Source organism: Achroia grisella, unplaced genomic scaffold (assembly GCF_030625045.1).
Source record: "Achroia grisella isolate CSIRO2021 unplaced genomic scaffold, CSIRO_AGI_Agris_v1 utg903, whole genome shotgun sequence".
Lineage (NCBI taxonomy): Eukaryota > Metazoa > Arthropoda > Insecta > Lepidoptera > Pyralidae > Achroia > Achroia grisella.
This window is the reverse complement of record NW_026713061.1, coordinates 2,307,628-2,333,730: the sequence shown is the minus strand read 5'-3', so window position 1 is coordinate 2,333,730 and position 26,103 is coordinate 2,307,628. Positions and strand designations below refer to the sequence as shown.

The following is a 26,103-nucleotide window of genomic DNA, read 5'->3' as shown; positions in this document are numbered from 1 at the left end:
TTAGCCATTATTGACTAAAAATAATATATTTAATAATTTAAATGAAAGACATTGTGCTCTTACAAATAATGCTGTACCAGTTTATTTTGCATTTACAACCCACGTACAGGACATTTTCATTGTAATAAATTATTATAGGAGTTAAAAAATAGATGTAAAAAATGCAATAGAAGAAGAACAACATTCTTATACCTATAAATGACAAAGGAATCTTAAATAAGTAATAAATATAACTTTAAAATGACAATCTTGTCATATATATAGTTAAATAGATGCAGTGGTTGAAAACAATTTAATTTGCGCACTCTAATTCAAATTTTATATTAAACAAATGTTATATAAAAAAGCCTATTACAGGATAGATGAATTTATAGATGATAGCAATATATAGCAAGTATAAGTTTATTTGCGGACAACGTTATAAGTTAGATAGCGTAGCGGCTTTTGTATTGATTGCCGCATACATCCTCATGTAAAGTGCGAATACTGTAACTACCATATAGTAATTTTTGTAGCTGTGACGTGGTCGAGTGGAATGAGTAGTCATGCTCACTAAAATGTCCAGACATGTGGCGGCGTGGTGGGCCGGGTCATTGGGCTCCCTAAAATATGGTCGAGCGCAGTGATGGCTGGCTCATCTGTCATACTCGTGAACGAGTGCTGCTTGTAGGGACTGGTCTGCTCTTATCACTAGACTGATTTAATCTTATTGTGTTTTTATATTTGAGCCGAAATAAATTAGTGCTGGTTGGTAGTTTGTATTCACACGTTTCGACTTGTAAAATGTGAACTTACAACGATTGTTTAAAAGAGCAACTCACAAGTTTCTTGCTTATTCTTCTTGTGATGAGACAGCTTTCCGAATAAGCGGTAGATTAAAAAAAAATTTTGACTATTCAAAAGTGCTTAAATTAAGTTTATTTGAATAAATGATTTTCTATTCTATTCTATTCTTACAAGTATTCATATCTCAGATACACTTTAGTATATTTTATACTTTTTAGTACGTATTATTATCTGTACTCTAAAATAATTGATGGTTTAATTAAAATGTTACTGATTGCCAACCGATTACCGTTATTACAGATACAGTTATAATAACCGTCAGATGATATGAAACAAAGGTCCCTAGAGACAAACAAATCCAAGTATGGTCGATTTGATAAAAAAAAATGATGCCAGAAGACTTAATGCACCTTTTCAATCAATTACCAATAAATAGCATATAAGATAGACCAGGAGCGCGACCGCGGCGACGAATTCCAAGCTTCGATGCCTGAAGCGTGCGCCTGCTTTTTGCAGCGGCAGGTGCATATGCATATGCTATTAAATTGTCAAAGAGCATACACATACATAGATCTATGTGTGCTTCTGGTAGTTTACAATAATCAAAACTCAAGTAAATATGTTATATTAAATTAAATTACAGGGATATTCGTCCATTCATGGAGCCTCCATATGAATCAGCAGGCACTCGCCACACACACACACATACTTCAAATCAACATCGTCTAAAGCGACCGCAAGCCTTAACTGTATGTTTAATAATTATTAATAAAAGCTCTTAAGAGTTGAATAGCGTAAACTTAAGTTCTTTTGTTGGGACCGCGCATTTTCATTACACAATTACACACCCAGTAATCGGTAACCGCAACATAGCAGCAGTCTGCGGCCTCGGTACATGAAACATATGCTCAGGCAGTATGAAAGTGCACAGGATCGCAATTAGCCGAGAGGCGCGCTGTAACGGAGGTGTAATGAGCGAGCCTGCTTCCGAAGGCAGACACAATGCCCCACCGCGCTGTCGTTGCACTCCGCGGATTTCTTAGCGACGAGGGCACAAGTGCATGCGATCTTGGTAAATTTTTACGGTTTCATCCCTACGCCCGCCATATGACTCGCTTGTTGATAAATTGTAGCCTCACGTGTTGGATATTCAGAATATCGTGACAAACTTACATTTCATTCTATGAATGTTACATTAATAAATTGTTTTCTTGATAAAACAACTCGTAATACTTTACATAGTTTAATAATTTAAAAATCGCAATAAGTCAAACTGTTTTGTTGTTTCTTTAGGGTCCTATTTCAGTATGATTCATTAGCATGAAATTTCTGGAAATAATCTCAAACGTGTTACTGTAGAGTTTGGAGGTGATATTACCTCCTCATAACGAAGACTCACATCATTAATAGCAGCTGGACATATCAGCACCAAATTGTCAACCTTTCTTCCACTAACACAGATCAAGGAACTGTTATTTAACAAAACAATCTACTAATGACCGGCCACCTGCGACGATCACATGCATGCGAGCAAATTCCTACAATCATTTTATGTAATAAATTTCTTATTTTTCAAACGGTATTCATATTTAACAGTCAGTAAATTAGGATTCTTCGTAATAATGTTACAATTATTAGTAAATTGCTACTATATAGTACTGAAAGACTAACATATATCGTAAAGTATACATTCATATCATTATATCGACTTATAACTAGCAAGCATAAAAAATAATGTGTAATTTTTATGCTATAATTTATTATTATATATTTCTATTACGTTATAAATTGGAATTCTATCTATTTAATTAATGTCTAAACTAGTTTCTTTGTTAGTATTTCATTTACCTAAGCCAGTTAGAACTTAATTTTTCTTTAGAAATTAATATTTTAAGAATAATACAGGTATACTTAAAAACCTATGTTGGAAACCAAGTGATGTGAGTGTCTATCAATTTATGTATGTGTACTTATTATAATTTTTAAAATTATATTATTTTACATGTATCTAATTTTGATAATCGGCAATTTACATCATCTTAGCAACATTCTGAACGAGAAAATTTTAATTGAATAAATAGTATTTTGTCCAACATTTATCTGAATTACACCAATTCCGACATCCTTCCTTAATACTGAAAGCTAATTATTTTAGCACAAAATAAGAAGCCTTTGTAACAACTACTGGATACAGAAGATTACCGCTAGAGGCGTCTGAGTAAAGCCACTTGCAATACTCGACATTACGTCTCTGTGGATACCTACTTTTGTTATAACGACTTAAGTATCTCATCGCATCTCACCGTGTAATCATTGCACGCACTCAATAATACATCTTCATAAATTTATTAATACACACAACTGCACGCTGATACATTACGTTATGTTTTTATTGCATTACGCGTTAAAGGTACCTACTGCAAAAAAGAAGCATGGCCATGAATGGACAGGACCAATAACTAGGTTTAAATATATTGAAATACTGTTGGATTAATTCTGACTGATAATATACAATGGAAAAAATTGGAGAGAAAAATAAATACAAACAAAAATTGTGGTATTAATAAATTGAATTAATTAAGATAACTTAGTGAATACATTAAAAACACAACATATACCCAAGCAATACAGAACTGAAGAATCCAAACTACATTCAACATTCTTTATGAAGAAATTAGTAAGTGACGCGGATCCATGTTCTGAATTGGCAAAAAAGTAAAATGAATAAATTTAAGGTCAATAAACGAAATGAATGTTTTTATTCCTTGAAATTTTAAAGGCTTGATTTGAGGTAGGTAGCCCGGAACGGGTCGGCACGCGCAAACGTACAAATCCGTTAGGGGTGCAGATGCCACGCGAGTCGTGTGGTGAATCTTGACCGTCAAGACAGGGTGCTCTGTAGACCTGCTGTAAACTCCAATGTCATTTTGTCGATGTCTACTTATCGATTTACCTGTCGACATCGATAAAATAAAATATACGAATTATAAATTATTGAAATCTTCTAGATATGTATTATGATTTGATAATGTCAGTATCGCTCGATACAATATATATACTGTTGATATTATACTGTACCATAACTCGACTCATTATTGATTTACAACCTTATTACAAGCTATTTACTCAATGTAAGTTTTGCGTACTCGCATAAAATGTTTACATTAAATCTTATCTGTGTTAAAGCTTTACTGTTACTATAAAGTACTCGTTACTTAATAGTATTACTTGAATGTAATGTCCTATTGTATAAAATGATTGTTAGAATGTTATATAAGAAAATATTTTGTATGAAATATATTTACGAATGCAGGTTATATACTACGAAGTACTTAACTAAGCCGGTGGTTAGCCTTTAGTTATGTTCTAGAAAACTAAAATTATGGACTCTATATATGAAAATATAGGAAGCTGTTCTTGACATCATATAGATATAGATAGGAATAAATAAAAATGCTCTTAAAGATAAATATTATTATACATGTAAGTTCTTATCTAATATTTAAAATAGATTGAGTGCCGTAGTGGCGTCGATATCGATTGTGTGCGTCGTAGCATCTCTTCATCATAGCCACCTGCCGCCCGCACCCCCACGCTATATTTTATTCCATTTAATCGTCCTTTCCGTTATATTACCTGTTTTTTATTTCAACTTAAAGCAAATATTCCTGTTTCTATAAACACTACAATGTCCGATCGCCCTATTAACTATAATAGACACTTTTAATTGAGAATCTATAAAAGGTTTCGCGAACTAGTCTCCGTATAAGGGATAAGCATTCATCATGAAAACCGTGGCTCTCATCTGCCCAATTAATAAAGGCTGATGTTAAAAGGAATGGCGAGTTGAGGCAGCCACAGCCGCCTCTGTCGCACGTCGCTTACATGCCCCCCCTCTCCACTCCCCCTAGGCGATCGCATGATACCGGTTCCATGCCAGCACCTGAAACGTCAATACTGCCAGTGTTTTATTTTGATTTATTCGTTTATCGTGATAAAATTGCAAATCAGTAAAAATATTTTTGTCCACTAGTAGTCAAAAGAATTGACAGGGTTATTGTAATATCTTCAATCAACTTAAAATCAATCTTATCAGCATTTTGTAATAATATTTATGTACCTTAAAAGATTTAAAATTACCGAATTGGTTTATTCCGAGATTGAGTTTTATTTTAAATTTTTCTTCCATTCTTCCTCCAAAGCATTTCTAATATAGGTAATTCAATTGAGTTTCTTGCCAGTTCTTTCTAATTTGATCTATATACCGATCTGGACGGTTGGGAAAAAATTAAAATTAAAATGTAAAGATTTAACGTTCATAAGCGGCTAAAATTTCCTACATGAATAAATTATTTTTGAATTTGAATTTGAAAAAAAGGTAGGTAGGTATTATATTTTTAATAGATTAGGTTAGTCTAATTAGAAAAAAATATATTATTTAAGTAATATAAGTAACTCAATTTATTGTACTATTTACTAAGTGTTAATAGTAAGTTTGTATATTTTATATTCAGCCATCAGCCTGCATGACCTATGTCGTTTAAAAATAACTCAATTTTTTTTAATTTGAGTGATCCTTCATGTACTTTATATTCTACTATTAACAGTCGTGTTCATGTAGCTAATTAATAAAGAACGGAGATCAGGTCCGAGAATAAAAGATCTGGAGTTTTTATAAGAGGATTATATTCATATAAGCCACCTTTAAGTGAATCCAAGCTCCAAAGATCAAGATCCATGGCAATCGGATTATGGACTCCTAAGTATTTATATAAATCTAGGTAGTATCTCCGTATGATGACGTCAATACCTCTTACTATTTTCAGTGGACATATATAAAAGCTGACTATTGGAACAAAGGAAAAATAAGTTGTTACAAGTGATATAAGGAGAGAAAAATAGAATCAATGCACTTACACACCGCAATACAGTTAAGTCTTTCAATTTACAACCTTCATATTACAACTCGTTATTAATTTAGTTGTAAAAAAATGGTTCTTACATAGTGCGTAAGAATCTAAATGTTTGCTGATCACGATCTGATGTTAAGTAATGTGTATAGGTATAGGAACAGAAGGAAGTAAAAAATAGACGTATAGTATTTATCTATTAAACACTATACGTCTATTTTTTTACTGATTCTTCTGATTCTGATATTCTAAAAAAATAGAACAAAGTACCTACTTTGTACGGTACCTACCGTAAATAAGAAATAAAGTTTCATTAAATACGATATAAATAGAATTCAATCATTTTTGACAGTAAGATATCAAGATATTATATGATGAATGAAATAAAGTTACAACTTATAACCACATCCAAAACAATAGTTTTTTTTGGTTTAATAAATATGTACCTAACCAATTGATTACTTATAAAGAAAAGAACAGCCGCTTGACCGTTACTGCTGTAGAGCAAAAGAACCGTAAATACGTTAGCGATATCTCAAATCTGATTTCATTAAGTCGCTCGAAAATCAAAAAGGAGGCTTAAATTCGAAATTCGAACAAAGGGACCCAACAAAAACGGCAACAGAAAAAGAATGATAAAAAGTGGCGCGGGCGCGTGCCGGGGCGACATGTGCACGCGCCGAGGATCCGCGCTAACGGGCCGTGACGCACGCTCCTCGCCACCCGCGCCCTCGTCCCTTGTCTCCTTAGTAGAGATGTAAAAGTAACGACAAATATAGTACCCGTACGTACTAGTTATAAAACCGAGTAGCACTGATTACTAGTTATTTATGATATATTTATTAGGACGCAACCACATATGTGCATTTATTTATTTATTTAAACCTTCTAAGGTAGGTTACCTTCCAAACTAGCGTGAGTTATACATTAGGAGTCAGAAATACTTTCTTATTACAAGTAACTAGACCAAAGTATAGTTATTTTGGGTCATAAGTATCTATGGTTTATACTTTTTCGTATCTTCTTTTTAGTGCGGTTTTGTATTTTGTATTTAATAATGGCATGACAATTATTCTCAAGTTTGGCAATGAGTAGGATCACGAGTGTCACATGATAACGTGATGTCCGAAGTGCTATTCGTGAATATAAACAACGGTTACTGCTTACTATCCGGTATATCCTTAGCTTATTTGCCATTCCAAAAAAAAACTATTTTTAAGTTACTACAATGTAGTTCGTTTACAAGCCTCGTACTTACGTAGTTCTCGGTACATACCGTCTGCAACATTTCTACATCTCAGCCCACTCCCGCATTAGTTTGCCGCCCAACGCCACTCGCTCACCGTTACATTCGAGGCTTTCCACTGTGCCGCGCGCGCCTGCACCCTCTCTGCTTCGTTCACTGAAGCACTTCCCCCTGAAACCATAAACATTTCTCGTACGTAACAAAACACGTTGCAACCAAAGCACATTAGTCGCGTAATTGAATTTCCTGAGATTGCTATTACGATTGGTTAATCAACTGTAAAACATGATTAACGATAATATCTTTAGAGTGTTATGTTTTAAGTCGTGTCCTCTCTAGTTACGCATATTTACAGAAAGAAGTATCTGGGTATCTCTACAATAACGACAAATGCTCTAAAATATAGTACTTTATAGTACTATGATTTCTATATTTACAACAATATACAATTTCGTATTCCGTACTCTATATAGGTACTTTCAAATTTGTTTACTTGTATAGATATAGATAAGGTTCCGTATATCAATTGTAACTGACTATTGTAGCAATAGTTATAGTAATAAAAAATAAAAATGTTATTCATTATGAGTTGGATATTTTCACTACAGCATTCAAGGACAAAGATATCCTCCTATTATTATCCTCCTCATTCCTATATGAATAATATTATTAATACCTAGACAATATTTATCCTAATACCTTTCAACTACCAAAACCTAACAATTATTACATTATGGGTAGTATTATATAATAAATATAGAGATATAGAGAATAAATATAATAGATAAATAGATTATTATTATTAGATATTATCCATAAATACTACACACTGTATATAAAATGTATATACACCTTTCATAAAGGATCCTTTGTACATGCTAAAAGTCTGTCCTTAATCATGTCTTTATATAATTTTAAATTTACCGATATAAATAGCTAATAAAGCAGTTACGTAAATCCAACCTTCATGTTACGGAACTCTAGAAATAGCTAGCAGCCGCTATTACTTTCAAAACGACAGTTGCAGGTGTAGACGCTCGCGGTGTACTAAACTCGTTTCAATACTCGCTGCCTCCAATTGACATAGCTTCATGCAGTGCTGTTAGGCGGCGTCGACAACTTGCTACAGAAAGAGATCTGATCCATTCACTATAGTTAATTAGAGTTGAATTAAATAAAAGTTAATAAAATAATAATTAAAGTTAATTAAGTTCCATTTCTTTTATACTTTTGACAGTTATACTATAATTAAAACTTATTCATTTGACATTGCTATATCTATAATATAGGTGGCAAGCCTAGGTGTCTCTGCAAAAAAAAACTTCTAGCTATTCTTACCTACCTTCCTACCTACCTACTCGTATGTACCCTAATAAAAGTAGTCATACAAATATTGTAATGTACTAGATATTAATTTAGTTTGTAGCACAGAAGCAGATTTGATTTTTTTTATCTAAAACCTATATATCTAAAATCACAATAATTTAAGATACGTACGTACGTACACAGCACTTGTACTATTGTATAAGAAGAAAAGTGTTCTGTGATTTAAAGAGACTTCGTGAAAATTGTTCTAAGTAGAGACATCTAAACATCGCCACGCCCAGCGCTAGCCAGCCAACCAATGGCGCGCAATGGGCGGGGCACCCGCTGTAGGAAATCTAAGCTACGTTATTCCTTCTCGATTTACTAGATTTCCTCAGCGGTTTCATACAAATCTAATCTTATTTTACAGTAAATCTATACAAACTCTTTAATCTGAAACTCGATAGACCGGTCCATCCGCGACAAACGCCATCCACGTATAATAACACTCGATTTTAATGTCACACAAGCAGCAACCGCTTATTTGTGGGCATTAATACTTGAAAGTCATTTTTCAGCGAGTCCTCTGCGCCGTCAACGTAAGTGCAACCGACAATTAACTGGTGTATGCGAGGATGCGACGCGAGTCACCTGTCAAGTGGCCGTTTCATCAAATCATTTCTTTATTGCTCAGCCTCCACCCGACCTGCTACTCCTCTTTTTTATATCTGAGTTTTGAAAAAAAAGACGTTAAGTGTGAATGAACAGTCGGGTAGGTCGTGGCGCGCGAGCCTCGTTTGTTTCAGTCAGGTGCCAGGCGCCGGCCGCGACGCACAGTGCGCAACGTCCTCTACCCCTCCTATATAACCTTCCGACACGCGCGACCACAACTTAGAATTCCGATAAAGTTTTCATGTCTTTGATTAATTCATAAATAATCATGAAGACTTATTTAACGTGCATTTGGAACTGAATTTCTTTAATAATTATTTGATTGAAATATTCAGTGAATGAAGCAGTGAGTGAAAATACAAGAGCCGCGCAGATTTTCCGCCCTATGTAAGTTTCACAGTTTTCATGGATTATACCTACATATATAATTGATTTCAAATGTACACATATTATGTATTCAAATATATACATAAACGGGTTACTTACTATGATAATATAGTTTATAAGCAACAAAAATATTATTATAAATATACCCTTTACATTGTGTGTATGTGTACGTCTGCAATGGGAATATATGTAGTTTATATATTTTTTGTAATTATAAAGTATTATATTATATATTATTACTACTTTAAAATGATAATGAATTATGTAGGTATATTACTATACTATTTTATATCAATATTGTTTGAGACAAGGGCTTACATACTTAATTACTGATCCTAATTTTTATCCTAAATTAAAACAATTTTGTATAGTAAAAAAAAATCCTATGCAACATTATCTCTACTTATCCCATAAGATTCCGTGCATTGATACAGATAGTTTGTATTATTTGTCTTTTTATATTCTTAACAAGAAAATCCTGATTGGTTTGTTAATCGCTGAACTAATAGTGTTTACGTACTCTAAATAAAATATTTTAATTTGTGTAGGTAAACATTACTACCAAATTATAGTGCTTTAAAATGGAGTAGAACAAAAATTGGGTTGCTATTCTAAGCTTTTTTCTAGGAACCTATTATTGCAGAAGTTTAGCTGAGTGTATTTCTGTAATTATTTCATAGTTAATTAATAAAATTAAGTACAGTAGTACTTCTATTCAATTCTATTAATTAACTATGAAATATCCATCAGAATTATAATAATGATCTTCTATACTTACATGTCATAGCATCATTATGAACAAATCAAGCAACCAATATTGTAAGAATATTTTTTTAGTCACAACGATCATTATATGATTATTTTATCAAAACCAGTTGTGACAATAACCGATTATTGTTTAAAGAATTTGCAGTAAACGAATTAATATTTAATTGGTGACATCGTATTGATTATATTGACAGAGGTTGTCTGGAAAATATCGGTTTTAGTATCAGATCGCAATTTATATTCTCTTTGTTTTCAAAATGTGCAGTACAATTAAAGTAGACGTAACAAATGCAGTTTCGATTAATTATAAATTAATCAAAATTATGTTAAAATGGTCATAACAAGTATTCCTAAAGTTCATAAATCGTTTACGCGTGCTCAGAGGAGGAGCAATCAGATTTTTTAGGCCCAGTCGCCTATTCAAGCGGTGTTGATTCCTGTTATTTTATACATTTTTTATGTGTGCATAAAATTGATTGCTTTAATATTAAATTTAATATTGAAACAACAATTCTTAATGTGAAACAAAAAAATGATGATTAGAATTAAACTATACTTAATCAACTGTTAAATTTGATATTAGTACCTAAAAGTTTTGAATATGATAACATACAATGCCTGTGTCTTGTATAGATTTTCGAAATCATGACCCTAAAATATTAATGATTGATACCTCATTTTCAACACTTACCAATTTACTTACACTATCATAAATTACACTATTTTTATTTATATTTGAATAAGTATATAAATAATAAACTATAAGAAATAATATAATTATGTATAATACAAGAATACTGTTAATAATAGTTACTTTTTTAAACACAATGCAACAAGTATTAGTACTAACTATATTTACATAGAAATACAATGTACATTTATGCTATGACTGATTTCTTGACACTTGTTAAAGTTCCCATTGTGTCAGCATAGAAAAAAGAGGTGGCAGCATTCTTAATATAGGTAATTACTGTTCGACATCTAATGAAGACCTGCGTTATTGAAACAAGAAATTGCGACATTCCACCCCCGTATGTTAACTCGTTATTCAATTAACAACTGAATGAAATTGCTCTATCAATCTGACATATAAATAATTCTTGCTGGATTGTGTAATAGCAGTCCATTATTTGTTCATATATGAAAAGTTTGTAAAGCACGTTCATCTTAAATTGCAATTCTTATTCTATAACTATACCAATATTACAAACACTAAAATGTCTACCAGTAAAAATGTATTAAGTTTTTATAACCAAACGACTTAACATATGATATTTATAAAATGTATCACGAGGACGGACTTATCTTTTAACTAAAAAAATCAGACGAAGTCGCAGGTAACACCTAGTAACTCTTTTTTTATTTTTTACACACGGGCCTTCGTAATCAGTCAGCATAAGAATAATAAAAAACTATAAATTGGTTATCTACTGTTTTTAATAAATTATTATTTTCTTACATTATATATTACTAGCTACTCACCCCAGCTTCGCACGAGTGTACATGTATTATATATATATATATATATAGTATATACCTTCCTCTTGAATCACTCTATCTATAAAAAAAAACCGCTTTAAAATTCGTTGCATAGTTTTAAAGATTTAAGCATACATAGAGACGGACAGACAACGACAGCGATTTTCTTTCATACTATGTAATGATGATTACTACTTTAAAAATGAACTAATTAACAAAATCCACTCATTCTTAATATAGTTAATCGGTTCTTAACACGAATAATTTAGATTTTTATTTTATAAATGCGAATTTGTACCGCGCTGCCTATTTACCTTTTTCCGAATTTCCCGACTAAATGGATAAATGATCTTATCGAGATTTGACATGGAGATAGATAGCTTAATTTCGTTTTGTATACATTTTAAGCCTCAAGCTTTAACATTACTAGCAATTCATATGAATAAGAATATAAAATAAAATTTGTTCAGAGGAAAAACCTTAAATAAAATTTAACTGATTTACCTACACTGCATTTATCGATACATTTTTTGTTGGCATTTGAATTGTAGGTATAATGGTGCCCATACAGTTTTATTTTCTGTAATAAAGTTAGAACTTAATTGCCAGGGGAAGCTCGCAATTCGTTAGATACGTATCAAACCATAATATCGTAAATTCACTATAGATAATTATAAAATCCAGCAAATCATTCTTTTAGTTCATTACTTATGATGAACTGTGACACTAAACGTGGATATATAGTAATGAAGATTAATGCATATCCTTGTTGCCTATACTCGTATATCTATGAAGTCGGCTTTCATATGAATTGGAATCTATTCATCGTGAGTGTCACTCTGTAAATATCTAATATGTATTAGCGTAATGAAGATTGTTTTACTCGGCATGTGAATTATTAATGCGCGTACGCAACGGGTGCCGCGCTACCTGTCGCCTACTTCCATTATTCTGATTCTTCATTTACTTGATTGAGCTTTTAATGCGATTTGCTGTCAGCGGCTATGGGTCAGATTAATCAGGGCGAATGTTGTCAACAAATAATAGAGTGTCCAATAATGACGTTGGTCACGTAAAATATGATAATATCGCCACTTTTCGAATGGCCGAATCTTGTGAAAATATGTTAATTATAATTAAATGGAACTAGTAGTCAATTGTATAATATATTTAATCGATTAAAAGTTATGCTAATTGGTACACACAAGTATAGAGTTAGATTACCTAATCACTTAGATCTGGTAGAGTTTTATGTGACAGCTTGATTTTACCAACAACATTTAAACAACAATTTTCCTATCATTATCATAAACCAACGAGTTAGTTAACACAATTTCTAACACATGTGTTTGAAGGCACGTCGAGGCTGTATGCGACGTGACGTGCCGCCTAGTGCAATAAACGTTGTCATTGTTGCAATTCATAATTATAACAGCGCCGGTTGTCATCATTCCCACCGGAATTGGATCGTCAACATATTTGATATATGTAGGTACTCTTATTAAAAAATATGTACTTATATTAATTGGATTGATTTTTGACACTTTATGATCTTATAATTGCTTCTAAATAATATGACGGGTAATTGAATTAATTTGCTTTTTTTTATACTTATTCAATTTTGACCATTAAGCCAAAAGTACTGTTATATTGAAGTACATATATGCCTATTAAATTATTGAATCAAGGAATACATGCCTATACATAAATGTTATAAACTAGACTTATATATATCAATATAATAAAAACCCACCTAATAATAGCCCTACTGTATATTAAGAATAATCTTTGCGTCAAAACTGTTGCATATAAAGTTTTATATATCAATATATAATGTAAGCAAATTAACCTCCGATTCCAATATGCTCATATACTCTCCATTATCTCGAGTTATACTTACATTCACAATATCCTAGGGATTGGCTATCAATATTGGGTATGTCGTTTCTCTGTTCGAAAATAACATTTTTATTATAATCAAAAGTATTTATTCGGCGGTAAACAAAGAGGATTACGGACCAAATTTCGCAGTGCGAATAGGTGTAACTATCCGAGAATTAAATGGTAAATTAACTTAGAATTCTCTTTAGTGAAATCTATCATACTTCTAAAATTATCCGAAAACTTATTTAACCACGCGTTTACGTAAACGTAACGTTACATCACGTTTTTGTAACAAGTTTAGTAAAAATAGATGCCTAATAGTTTTATCACAGATATAATAATAATAATAATAATAATCATTTATTCAGCATAAAAAAGAGTACAGAGTAAAAAAGAAAACTTAAATACTAATAATCGTCTATGCTGAAAAACTTCCACTCAGCTGGTGCCGCTGCGTGTCACTACAGCGCTGATTTTCAGTGGAGCCACTTGAAAAAAAGAAATAGCATTCGTGATGAATTTAAATATCTAAAATGAAGAATATTATATAGTTGTATTAAGAATCTATTATAGAATTAGAATTATAGAAACTATTTTTTAGCTTAAAAGCCAACTTAAAAAATCTCTATAATAAATAAATAAAAACTCTTCCTTATACATACAGATGCACAGTGTATTTATGTAGGGAATGTTTATTGAAACCAATTAAATTGTACAATACGTATTTATACAAGGCAATTCATTAAGAAATAAAACTTACAAAATTAGAGTTTAAAAATTTAAAATGTTCCTATATTATATATTGATTATGTCTTTACTGTATGTTTCTCATTAATATGCCATATATTCCTATATTTAGTTCTACAATTTTAATTAGTCTATATAGATCTAACTTCCCAATTATTGGAGTCAACGTCATAAATCTCGTTACATTTCTAGTATATCGTACTTGTTATAAATTTTAAATATTGCAAAGCTATAGACCGTGATATATTTTCAGGATGTCGCGTCACGTGTTGCTCTCACGACTGGCGGAGCAGTTCCAACCATCGTCGCCGCCGCCGGCTCATCGCTTTCCATCACCAGACCGCAGCGTCTCCCCACATTCCCTTCCGTCCTCTCGATCACCTCCACACTCACCGGACTCCTTGACACAACAACGATTGGATCTCTTACAACTAGGAGACATTGAAATCGCTGGTAGAACCCTTAAACAGTATGGTAAGTAACCTAGGGCTTAAGTGCTTACCTGTCAAAAAATTATTTTGATGCCCGAGACCAATGAATATAATAGAAATGTGTCTAATGTTAAAAAGTGCATTTACTTGTAACTGCAAAAATAAGATTATTACTGTTATATACCTACCTACGTGCATATTATCTTACGATATTTTAAATAACAAACTAGGCAATTTCCGTGTTATATAGTCAATTTGAATACTATTGTATCTGATACGATTTAACATACAAATACTGGTTGCAAAAACTGTGACATGTTCATAGAAACTAATTTCTATCTGAATATATTTATTACATGAGGTAATCCTATTACATGGAAGTATTTGTCTAAAAAAATGTAGTATAATAGATTTCGTTACTTAGTAAAATTTTTATTAATGGTATAGGGCACGCTGTCTTGTATTTATGATATCTCAAATTTGACTTTTGGAAAAACAATTATGGGGACGTAGGAAAACGGTAAGGGAAGTGAACTCTACTTTAAGGATAGTTAGGTAGGTAGTCTTATTAGGTTACCTCATTTTAGAATACAATGTATCATATAGGCCTTTAGGTATAAAATAATATGTTTGTATGTCCAGGTCTCGGTGCACTAATGTACTGCAGCAGTTTGGGCGCTCTCTACGGCGGCGCCGGTGTGTGGCCTCTCCTATTACCACGGACTTCACCACAATTCCCGGCTGCACCATTCGATCACGCCAGACAGACTCCACCCAGAGATGGTATATTACCTACATTCTATTATTTTGAACCAGCGACCTGTCCTAGCTTCAACATAGTATTTGAACCCATTTCCCCAAACCTTAATGAATTATACACCATTATTATTTATATAACATAAATTACTCTTTGATGAACAAAAATGGCATGATGATAAGTTCAATCACTTTTGAAGCGCGGCGGGGACTTTGTTTTGATATGTTAACGTATAGATATACTTAAATAAAAGATACTAAATAGGTAGTCCTAGTTCAGAAACTAGGCACATACAAAATTATAAATCTGTCAATTTTTTTTATTATTATAACTTTCACATACAAACATATGCATGTATGAAGTTGGTTTATTTTTTAGGGAAGAGGCCTTTTAATTTTCGAAGTGCAAAAACACCGATATCCTTATGATACAAGATAACCACGTAATAAAGTTTTATAAATGTAGAAACCTTGTATAACCCATAAATCTTACAAACAATTAACACTTTGACATGAGTAGGTAGGTATATAAATTGAATTGTAAAATCCAATGATTACCTACAACAGGTTTTAAAAATCCTAAAATATGTAAATTACGTTTCCGTTACTGCGACACCTCATTTCGCCTCGCCCTCCTTACGCAGCTTATTTCTCCTTACCAATCCTCATTAGAATAGTTATCGCTGCATGTTACCGATTAATAACTTGTGGCGGTGATATGCCGTCATTTCCATGTCGTTTACCTCTAGGTACGAAGTTAACTTACATGTTTCATACGAGTGAAGACATTGAACAATAATTCTATCCGTTGTCTATGGAATTGTTGCCGGTCGTATATTCAAATTAAAACGTTCTAATTGTTTCTTATCCATTTTGTAGTGTGGTACGGTAATGATAACAACCGAAGCATTTAACTTCGCATATACATATTCAAAATCGGGGCTCATCGACTACTAGAATTGTCTACTCACTTGTCTTTTTATGTTATATAATATTTGTGGCAAATACTTTACCTTTACTTCTTTAAATTATCTATACAATATTAAACAATAAAAGCTCTACATAGTGGTAAATCTCACTAGAAATAAGCGTATTTATACCTATCTATTAATAAAATTATAAATTATATAAGTATAATGAAATATTTTCTAATTATTTTCCTGATGAGTTTTTTAACTATAACTCTTTCAATACAATATACATTTTTAAGCAGTATTATGTGTCCTATCACTATTTCTAAATTATTATTTTTTGTTAGATACTTATTAAAATATAATAAACATGTTTCGTAGTTCCTACATTTAAAAGCTGAATTTAAATCGAAAAAAATAACTAATTATATTGACACCTGTGTATACTTAAAATAATAGTTATACTGAATCTATAACTTTATATGTGCATACCGATAAAATAAATAATTGAACAACTCTACTTAATTTTATTACTATTGAAACGGTTTAATTACTGCATAATGAGGTAAATGTAGGCATACGATGATAGTAGGATAATGAATCGAATGATTGAAGGAAGGACAAATCCTATCTATCTATAATTATATAGAAATTCTATAATCATGTTTTTACATGAAAAAGCACAGTCCCAACATTTCAATATGTCGGAGTCATAACATAGTTGTGGTATTAAATTAAACCTTGGATGTTAAAGAAATGGCATTTAGTAAATCAAAAACAAAGTTGTCATTTGGGGATTACAATATGTTTAAACAAATATTGACGTAACCGTCGCGAAACATCTTTACACCTGTACAGATTTTATAAGTCATTCCACATGCGTCTTATTTGACACGACCGACTTTAAATTTAAAAGCGTGAAGAACGGTTAAAGCGGTGGATCTATGAATGCCTTTGTTTTCAGATGACGAGGAGGAGCTGCCATTGAATTTATCGACCAAGAACCGACAGATATGGTCGCCAGGCAGCGCGTGTGAGCGTGAACACGTGGAGGTAGAAGACGAATCACCACCTTCGCGATGGGCACTCGAGCTTAGCCTAGAAGACTCAGACACACCTTTGGAACTCGTAAAGAGATGCCGCAGTACCCCTGATGTAGATGAGAATGATTCCAATACTGAACCATTGCGGTGTCCATCAGCCCCTGTACACCACACGTATCCGATGCCGCCTCCGTCTTCAGGAGACATTAACTTCTCGATGCTACTCAAGAATGAAAATAGAAATGAAAAATCATTCCAGGTAAATCTTATATCTATATATTATTACCTATTGAATACGATGCCAACTTATTTGCAGAAAAAAACTATAAAAATAATGTGGTATGCAAGTGAACAGCGACATCCTTCGAGTATAGTGTAACTGTACAGTTTCCGTTCAAAAATAGCAAACCAGTATAACTGTTTTAGTCTCTTTAACAAATCAAATAGCAAAAACTGCCCCTGTCTTAATAAGTACAGGTATATCGGAACAAGTCCTGCGGCTGGCCGCACGTCTCGTCCCCGATGCGACCACGCGGCTCACCACTCACATAGCCTCCTTGGCCATATTCTCGCCATTTTTGTATTTTATTTTTTCTACTGTGCCATTATAAAAATCCGCATCGGTTTTAATCAAAATTCCGACTTTTAATATCACGGTGCAGCGGTTTGTAATTGGACGAATAATTACCTTGTGTCATACGATGATAAAACGTTGCAACGCCGTTCGATATTTCCACACTTTATCGTCAATTTATAAATGGGCATTACGGTCCTGCGATGTATTGACATCCTGCAAAAGTTTTTAATATAATTATTGGTATCTTAAGAATAATATTTTTTTTAAACTCTAGAAAGTTTTAGATAACGTGAAAAAATGCATTTTTTATAAGGCCAATAGAGATATTAATAATAGTCTAAAAACCTAGAAAAGTCACTTAATGGCGTAATAATTTAAATATGTGAATAACTGAATTGAAATTATCTTGTTATACTGAATTTTCTGAATTATGATTCACTGTTACATCTGCCAATCAAAAGTTTTAATAGGACTATATGATTTAGTGTTTTATATGACTCTTACGACTGTTTATAAAATCTAGTAGGCCCCTATTTAAATCTTTTCCATTACTTCTTATTCATTTATAGTTTTATTTAAAAATATATTATGTTTTCAAAATTAAAATAATAAGAAAAAAAGCGAAATAACATTAATAAAATACAACAAAAATTACGTAATTTTTTATAGTAGGTAAATGAAAAACAGACCTCTGTTATTTATTATTGTTACGTATACATTTAGATATACCTTTTTACCTCTGGAATTTATTTATCAATCGCTTCTACAAAACGTAAGAATTTAATATGTGATTCTCGTTTATTAAAAATTCATTCCTAACTTATCTGTGAAACGTTACATTCTTTTAAAAAAAAAACTATAGTTTAATAATACCTAACCGAGTATTATAAAAAATCACCTCCCTACAAGTTATAAACCGATAACCATATGTGGACAGTCATACCCTAGCACCTGTGTTGTTTGTAAGAGTGCATCAACCAACGGTACATAAAAAGACGATCAAAAAAGTAGCTGTTTTTGTGAAGCGCGAGTCAGGCAGCTGCGTAGCCAACTGTCACAGCGGACCGCTACGCAGATTTGTGTCGAGGATTACCATACATACACTGCATACCCAACTGGCCCTACCTATTAATTAATCGATAGGTACTATACATTGTAATGAATATGTTCAAAACATTCGATTGCTATAAATTAAATTTTGAAAATGAGATTTTATATCCATAAAGTTCAATAATTTCAGCATTGATAAGTATCAATTTTAGAATAATTACCATCTAGTATCAATTTTAAATTAATTGCCATAATATTGTCCATTCGTAATATACAGATACCTAAGTATTTAACACCAACAAAATGTCGCTAGGAATACTACGTAACTACAAAACTATGTTTAGAATTAATAAACATATTCAATTGTTACTAGTAACGATTGCGCTTAGAACCATGCTCAATAATAATTTAGTTTTTTATCCTATAACTTTTCTTAGGTTGAGCAGAGCTTGTGTTATGGGGACTAGACAATATTGATACAAATACATATACTACTATAATAATAATCTATAAAGAGTTAAAATGTTCATACCTACATATAATGTACATATTTAATATAGACATTTTTTATATAACATAGCTCATACTTAAAAATAAATGTGTTTGTACGAGGAATCGAACCCGGAAGTAAGGCTGTGATCACCGAGGCCAAGGAGTAAGAAAAATTGCACAAAATGTATATTACGTAATACTTTCTCATATAATGTCTAAAATATTACGGCATAGTTTGCTTGCTCAATACATGCATATTGTATTGCCGGGACTTTTGTCACTGTTCTTTCTAAACGAGAGTCAACTACTTTACAATTATCTATATGTCTCAACTCAATTATATTATCGTTGCGTACCCTATTGTCATTTAGATATCTATTCAATTCTATTCGTAAAATATTAGTGTATGTATGTCCAAAAACATTTACAATAATTGTGTATATAGTAACGTGATGAAATCTGCCTTCAAACAACTTATAGCCTTACACGCATAAACTCCAAAAGAAATATGTTTCGACAGCATTCCTACAAAACCATCTGATCAAATAAATCTAAAGTGGAGAACCGAAGTTTGTTCTACAGAAACTTTTGTCTATTACACATTCATATTGTGAACGGAATTGTAAAGGTAAATAGGTATGTGAGGATTTGTTTACTATGTACATACGACATACCTATACAATTGTATTTTGTGATTGTAACATTGGTAACACCAGTTCACTCTGCGACTATTTAATTTTATATCTTATAGTTGATGTATCTATCTACAAAAGAATTTTAACTAAATATAAACAACACAAATGTAGGTACTATACATATTTTCCTGAACGTTTTATATCTTTCTAGTAAATTGAAATTAAGGTTAAAAAATACTCCGATGTTAGTACATGTACATATATAATTCCTCCACGTAGAAAGAATAATAACCCGTTGATAGCGACTAATTACTAGGCGATGAAAAAAATTCATAGCCTTGATTCTTGAAGGAAATCAAAGAAAAATATACAAGGGATTTCATACTACCCTATTATTAGTTTATTGCTAGCTGTACCGCAAAGGTGATGGACGCTGTCGGCTACATTTATTATAATTATACATTAACATTATCCGTTAATTATTCTCTTTCTGAAATAGGCCACTGGAAGACGAAGCAAATGTTTTTAATTAAGATATATGTCCGCATATTTAATATATGAATATATATCGACATCAATGTATTTAATTTTTCAATCGGCTCTATAAAGGAGCATGTTTGAATTCGGCTATTATTAGGCCACTGCTTGTCACGCGCGACTTTGTATGTCTAGTTTTAAATAAAAGATATCATATGTCCAGTCCAACAATTTATCTTCACGCCAAATTTAATTAAGATCTGTTCAGCCAATTATTCGTGAAATGGTAACAAATATACAGACAAATATAGTCATAATATCAGTATGGATTCCAGTTATACTAAAAAACCTACTTAGGTATACCTAATGTTCGTATGCAATGTATAGATGGAACTACAGATATGTGTTTTCTTTTTTGTTTAGTGCAAACAGTGTGGCAAATGTTTTAAGCGCTCCAGCACTCTGTCGACACATCTACTGATCCATTCGGATACCAGGCCATATCCGTGTCAATATTGCGGAAAACGTTTTCATCAGAAGTCTGATATGAAGAAACACACATATATACATACAGGTTAGTTGAAATACCTACTTATATAACATCTATTATATGTAATTTAAGTAATTGTTTTGAACACAAATACTTAAGACACACACCTTACCAGAGGTTCACTATAAAAAGCCATTTACGTGGTTCTAAATCTCATGTATTCCAACTGACAATCAGCTTGCTTTTTAAGCTGTTTTTCAGTTGTAAGGTACAGATTAGACAGTGAAATTATAGGTTAAGGGAATAACAACTTTATCCTCTGAATGGCACCTTATAAATAGTATCACTGGTGTCATGATTACGTGATATCCAGAGTGTTGTTCTTGTATATTGGGGACGGTGGTAGTCATAGACTATTGTCAGCTATCTGGTTGTCATTTATAAAAAAATATCGATTATAAAAATTCTCATAGCTGAATAAGCGATTGTCATAGATAGGCCACGGGGGCCGTGGCACAAGATATAGCTAATATCTTATTAAATCCTACATATATCTAACAATTCACTTTAATTTTCTATTACTTCACGAACTTATAAATTATAGTATAAATTTCGTCCCCTCCAATTACACAAAACAATCTATTTCCAAGCAATTATCTATTATTTGGAGCAAGTGTGAAAGTTACAAATTGTTACGATAGTTATTTCATATAACTTCTATAAGTGTTAAGACTTATCATTTCATAAAAAGCTTTCGTTTTAGTTGGCATCGAATACTACCACTTAGGTCTAGGTACTATAAATAATACATAGAAACAACTGTATCCTAACTGTTTCAGAAAATTATACAATTAAATACAATACAGGCATAAAAGTTACGTATGAGTAGGTTTGAGTCTAAAATCCGTTTTGACTAACATCATAGATATATTGTTAGGTTGATAAAATAATGCCATTTAACTTAGTCATCCGCTCGAGTACCGGAGAGAATTTGTTTTATTAATAATTCCAAATTAACATATACAAATGGGAATACTGAAGTTGCCCCATAAAGCCTGCAAAGATAAGGGACCGTTTCTTATTTAGTCACGGCTCATTGTTCTATATTCGTAATAAAAGTATAGTTAGGTATTTATACCACAGATAAGATAATATTACATACTTATAATAAGCAAATAATACCTAGGTATTTCTGTCTACTTCTATCAATGTGCATTAAATTGGATATACATTTATATAATTTACTTACGATTTACTTGTATCCATATACTTTAAAAAAGGTTTAGTGAGAAACGATTGTAAATAAAATAAGAGAAGCCTTTTTAACCCCTTTTCCAGTTAGTTCAACAAGACGAATTAAACAGCTAAAAAATGTGCGGACATATTTGTCGTGGCCGGAGACATCTCGTCACGTCTCCACGCTGTTCCGAATGATTTACAGCAGCCTTACATGGCACTCGTCCTCCCGATAAATGCCTCATCATCAATATTCCAAAATGCGGCTCGGCCTGCAATTAGCCGCGCAACCTTCGCAGGCCTTCACGTGCACTACGACGGACGCTTAACAAAAACTCTACATCAATCTTGTTCTATCAATAAAATCACATTATATTTTTCAACTTTTATATATTTACTTACTATATTATAAATTTATAAACATTAAAACAATACAGCAATTATTAATTGCACCAAAATATTGTAATTGATATTATCGAACAAGACGGCTAAAGTTTGTAAATACTTGCCAGTAGACGATACTGAATATTAAATCAGTTCGGAACAGCGCGATAAATAATAAATAGTAGATGATTATGACAAGTATCGTCGTTCGAGTATACGTAAGTAAGAAGTTTAATTACTTAACGATATGTACCTACACTCTATATCTATTACGTTGATTTATGAATTAATTACAAATGAAATTGAAATTACGCTAGGAACTATTATTTATTTACAATATAGGGCCGACATTCACTAATGCCGGTAATATCTAGAAATTTTAAGTGAGGACCGGAAGAATATTTTAAACTATTCAATGTTAAACTACAAATATCAAAAAACACTATTTGTAATAGGAGAGCGTTGACTACCACTTTGTTGCTATCTGAAACAAAAAACTAAATAGGAGAAAAATATCAATACTATACACAATCGACACATTAATAAATGTACAATATATCAATTTAGCTATTCATAAATTGTCATTGTTACAGGAGAGAAGCCGCATAAATGCGTAGTGTGTTCAAAGGCATTCAGTCAGAGCTCAAATCTTATCACACATATGCGCAAACACACTGGGTACAAACCGTTCTCTTGTGGACTTTGTGACAAAGCGTTCCAGAGGAAGGTAGATCTTCGCAGACATAGAGACTCGCAGCACTCTAACGTACCCGAGCCGACTAATATCACTTTACCCCAGCGTTATAGATTTTATGATGAATCACCAACACCCTTGTCTCCACTTATAACTAATTAATCTGGTTTTTTTAAAAAGAAAACATAATTCCAAATTATCTGTATATTTTCATTATACGACATGAGTTTTGTCAGCTGTGTGTGATATGGATTCATATAAATACGAAGGTCGCTATGAAGATAGTCACATACATTTGTTGCAATTAATACATCAGGTAACTTGCATTTGAAAATGTTAATAGGAACCACGAGTCATAGACGTATGAATGTGTTTTATAATTTATGAATTTGTTTGTTGATAGGTAACCAATTTATCTGTCAGTAGCATTGTTTGTATGGAAGATATTATTGACCAGTTAAATTCAATCTAGCTTACGAAAGTAGCCAAAGATTTAAATGACCCAAGTAAACAAGCTCCATCCAGATAACCATTATTGTGAAATTTGTATGAGTCTAGGTATTAATTGAAGATGGCGGGTAGAAATTATAATTTCTTAGAAAACTTTCCTACTAACAAAAATAAGGTAAACATTATTAGAAAAGTATTGAAAATGAAAAGATACGCCTAGACCATAATTACATAATTAGCAATATTTGTTACTTTTTAGTGCCTTAAAGTTATCCTGTGAAACGGCCATAACAACGTATTGATGTCATATTTACCATATTAATTGAAGACAATACGTCGTAAATATTTTTTGTATTTATAATTATACACAATATAATAATCTATATTCCAAAATAAACAAATCCGTCCATTGGTATAGTGATAAAATGTGTAAAGTAATACCTACCTTGTATTAATATATTGGATTTTATAAAGTCCCATGATTTTTGCAGTGCCCGAATGTACTTAAGTAGGTATAGTCTAATACAAACCAAAGTGAAGTGTTTATTTAGTCGAGTGTCAAACGCTTTATTTATTTAGTTTAGAATAGATTTATTAACTAATCATTTATTAAGTAAGTGTATTATGCTTAGTTTTGATCTTATGTTAAGATAGTATCTGAATTTCATTACCATTTTGTAATATTACCGTTACCATGTTTTATTTACGGATTGGTCTGTTACCATTCTTAGTGATGTGAAGATATTACCAGGTCTAATCGTATAGCTTTTCTCTTATGCATTGTATTGTTCACTAAATGTAACATTTAAAATTTAGTGGAAGTCATAAAAGAACAAGTGATTTCATAATAATTAAAACAAATTAATCTTTGTATTTTAAAGATATACGTAGATATGTGTATATAGATTGAGGTTTATATATGAATTATAAATTAGTTAAACAAATAGCTACCTAAAATTCCTTAGACTTCACAGGGATATATCTTTTATTCACCCACTTGCTTAACCGGGATGTGAAATTATAATATATTATGCTTATTGTAATGAAACACCCCGTAAAACGAACTACTGACTTGTAAATATAGATATGAGTATATTTAAACTCGACCAATACTACAAATACTTATTTCTAACGAAAAAGTACATCTAATCAATTGCTTGAAAATGCAATAAGCAATTGCTATTTAAACACCAATTTTAAATAGCGTACTGTAGGTACAAGCACTGTTTTTAAATGTTAATTAATATTAGTACGACTTTGAGTGATCACGTAGGTAATTGCTTTATTTTTGAGTTAATGCATTTAACTAGTACCTATCTATAGTTGTAAGAGTTTGTTCATATGTATGTTAAAGAGTTAAACATGTTACAATTGAATGCTGGACACGATTTGAGGCTATTATAATTACCTTGAGACCGAATATCTCAGCAAAAATGTTACGTTCCTTTATTTATATAGGTATATGTAGGTGATATCTATTATGAACAAGATATTGTCATACTTTAAAAAGAAACATTTACCTATTCTGCAAATAAAACCACGCATAAATAACTCTATCTCGAAATAAACATAAAATCTATTTAAATATCACTAACATAAAAAAATATTTTTATGTCTGTTGATAAAACAATATAGAGTTATTAGAGTACCTACTTATATGTTTTTTCTTTACGTACTATACATACCGACAGTGATACATTTAGTTATTCACAGTCGTGTAGGAAAATTTAAGGAAATTTTAATGTCCCCTTTTTATATGTATGATACCTAAAAACTGATAGCTACTAGCTATTTGAAGAACTGGTAAGCGTAAGTAAATTTAATTAAAGTGCAAATGAGGATTTAACGGCTAGAACACCAAAGAATTCTAACTATGTTTTTCTATACCATGATATACTAGAGATTGTGACTAATTGAACTTCAAAAACTATAGTGTGGTACACCTATCCATCACCTTTAGATTTCATAATGCCGTCAACAACATATCATCAGTAACACGATGACAAGTGAGATACATCTCTTACAATAGGTACATAGGTATGAGCGGTAAAACTGCTGAAAGTTGAAAATACGAACGCTATTTGGAATGTATTAAGTAAATTTTAGTTTAAGTATATTTTAAGTTGTAATTTATTTAGGCCAGTTTAATACAAATATTTATGAAATCTATTCTTTTATTTATTTACACCCTTTATCTAAAACATTGCTTTGCCTATTAGGTACGTACAGTCGAAAAAAGAGTTGTCTATTTCTAGATTATCAATAGGTAATGTGCACATAACAATATTAGTAG

At 31.8% G+C, this 26,103-nt stretch overlaps 1 protein-coding gene and 1 long non-coding RNA gene across 2 annotated transcripts; one reads left to right on the top strand and one right to left on the bottom strand.

The window, feature by feature from the left end:
• Positions 1 to 6,976: 6,976 nt before the first annotated feature.
• LOC131853639 (uncharacterized) lies at positions 6,977 to 8,965 on the bottom strand. The gene is made up of 3 exons (XR_009357997.1): positions 8,693 to 8,965; positions 7,906 to 8,065; positions 6,977 to 7,113 (listed from the first exon to the last, which is right to left on the bottom strand). It is a non-coding gene; the product is annotated as an uncharacterized LOC131853639 (long non-coding RNA).
• A 99-nt stretch (positions 8,966 to 9,064) lies between these two features.
• Positions 9,065 to 25,738, top strand: LOC131853578 (zinc finger protein 79-like). The gene is made up of 6 exons (XM_059204508.1): positions 9,065 to 9,306; positions 14,438 to 14,658; positions 15,258 to 15,398; positions 17,247 to 17,584; positions 20,980 to 21,130; positions 23,260 to 25,738. Coding segments are annotated over exons 1-6 (1,116 nt in total). The 5' UTR covers positions 9,065 to 9,304; the 3' UTR covers positions 23,523 to 25,738.
• The last annotated feature ends 365 nt before the right edge of the window (positions 25,739 to 26,103 follow it).

What these genes read in the sequence shown, in the direction of transcription:
- LOC131853578 (XM_059204508.1), top strand. An exon ending in TAGAACCCTTAAACAGTATG is followed by an intron (nt 14,659 to 15,257) that starts GTAAGTAACCTA and finishes TTGTATGTCCAG; the next exon opens with GTCTCGGTGCACTAATGTAC. An exon ending in ACAGACTCCACCCAGAGATG is followed by an intron (nt 15,399 to 17,246) that starts GTATATTACCTA and finishes CTTTGTTTTCAG; the next exon opens with ATGACGAGGAGGAGCTGCCA.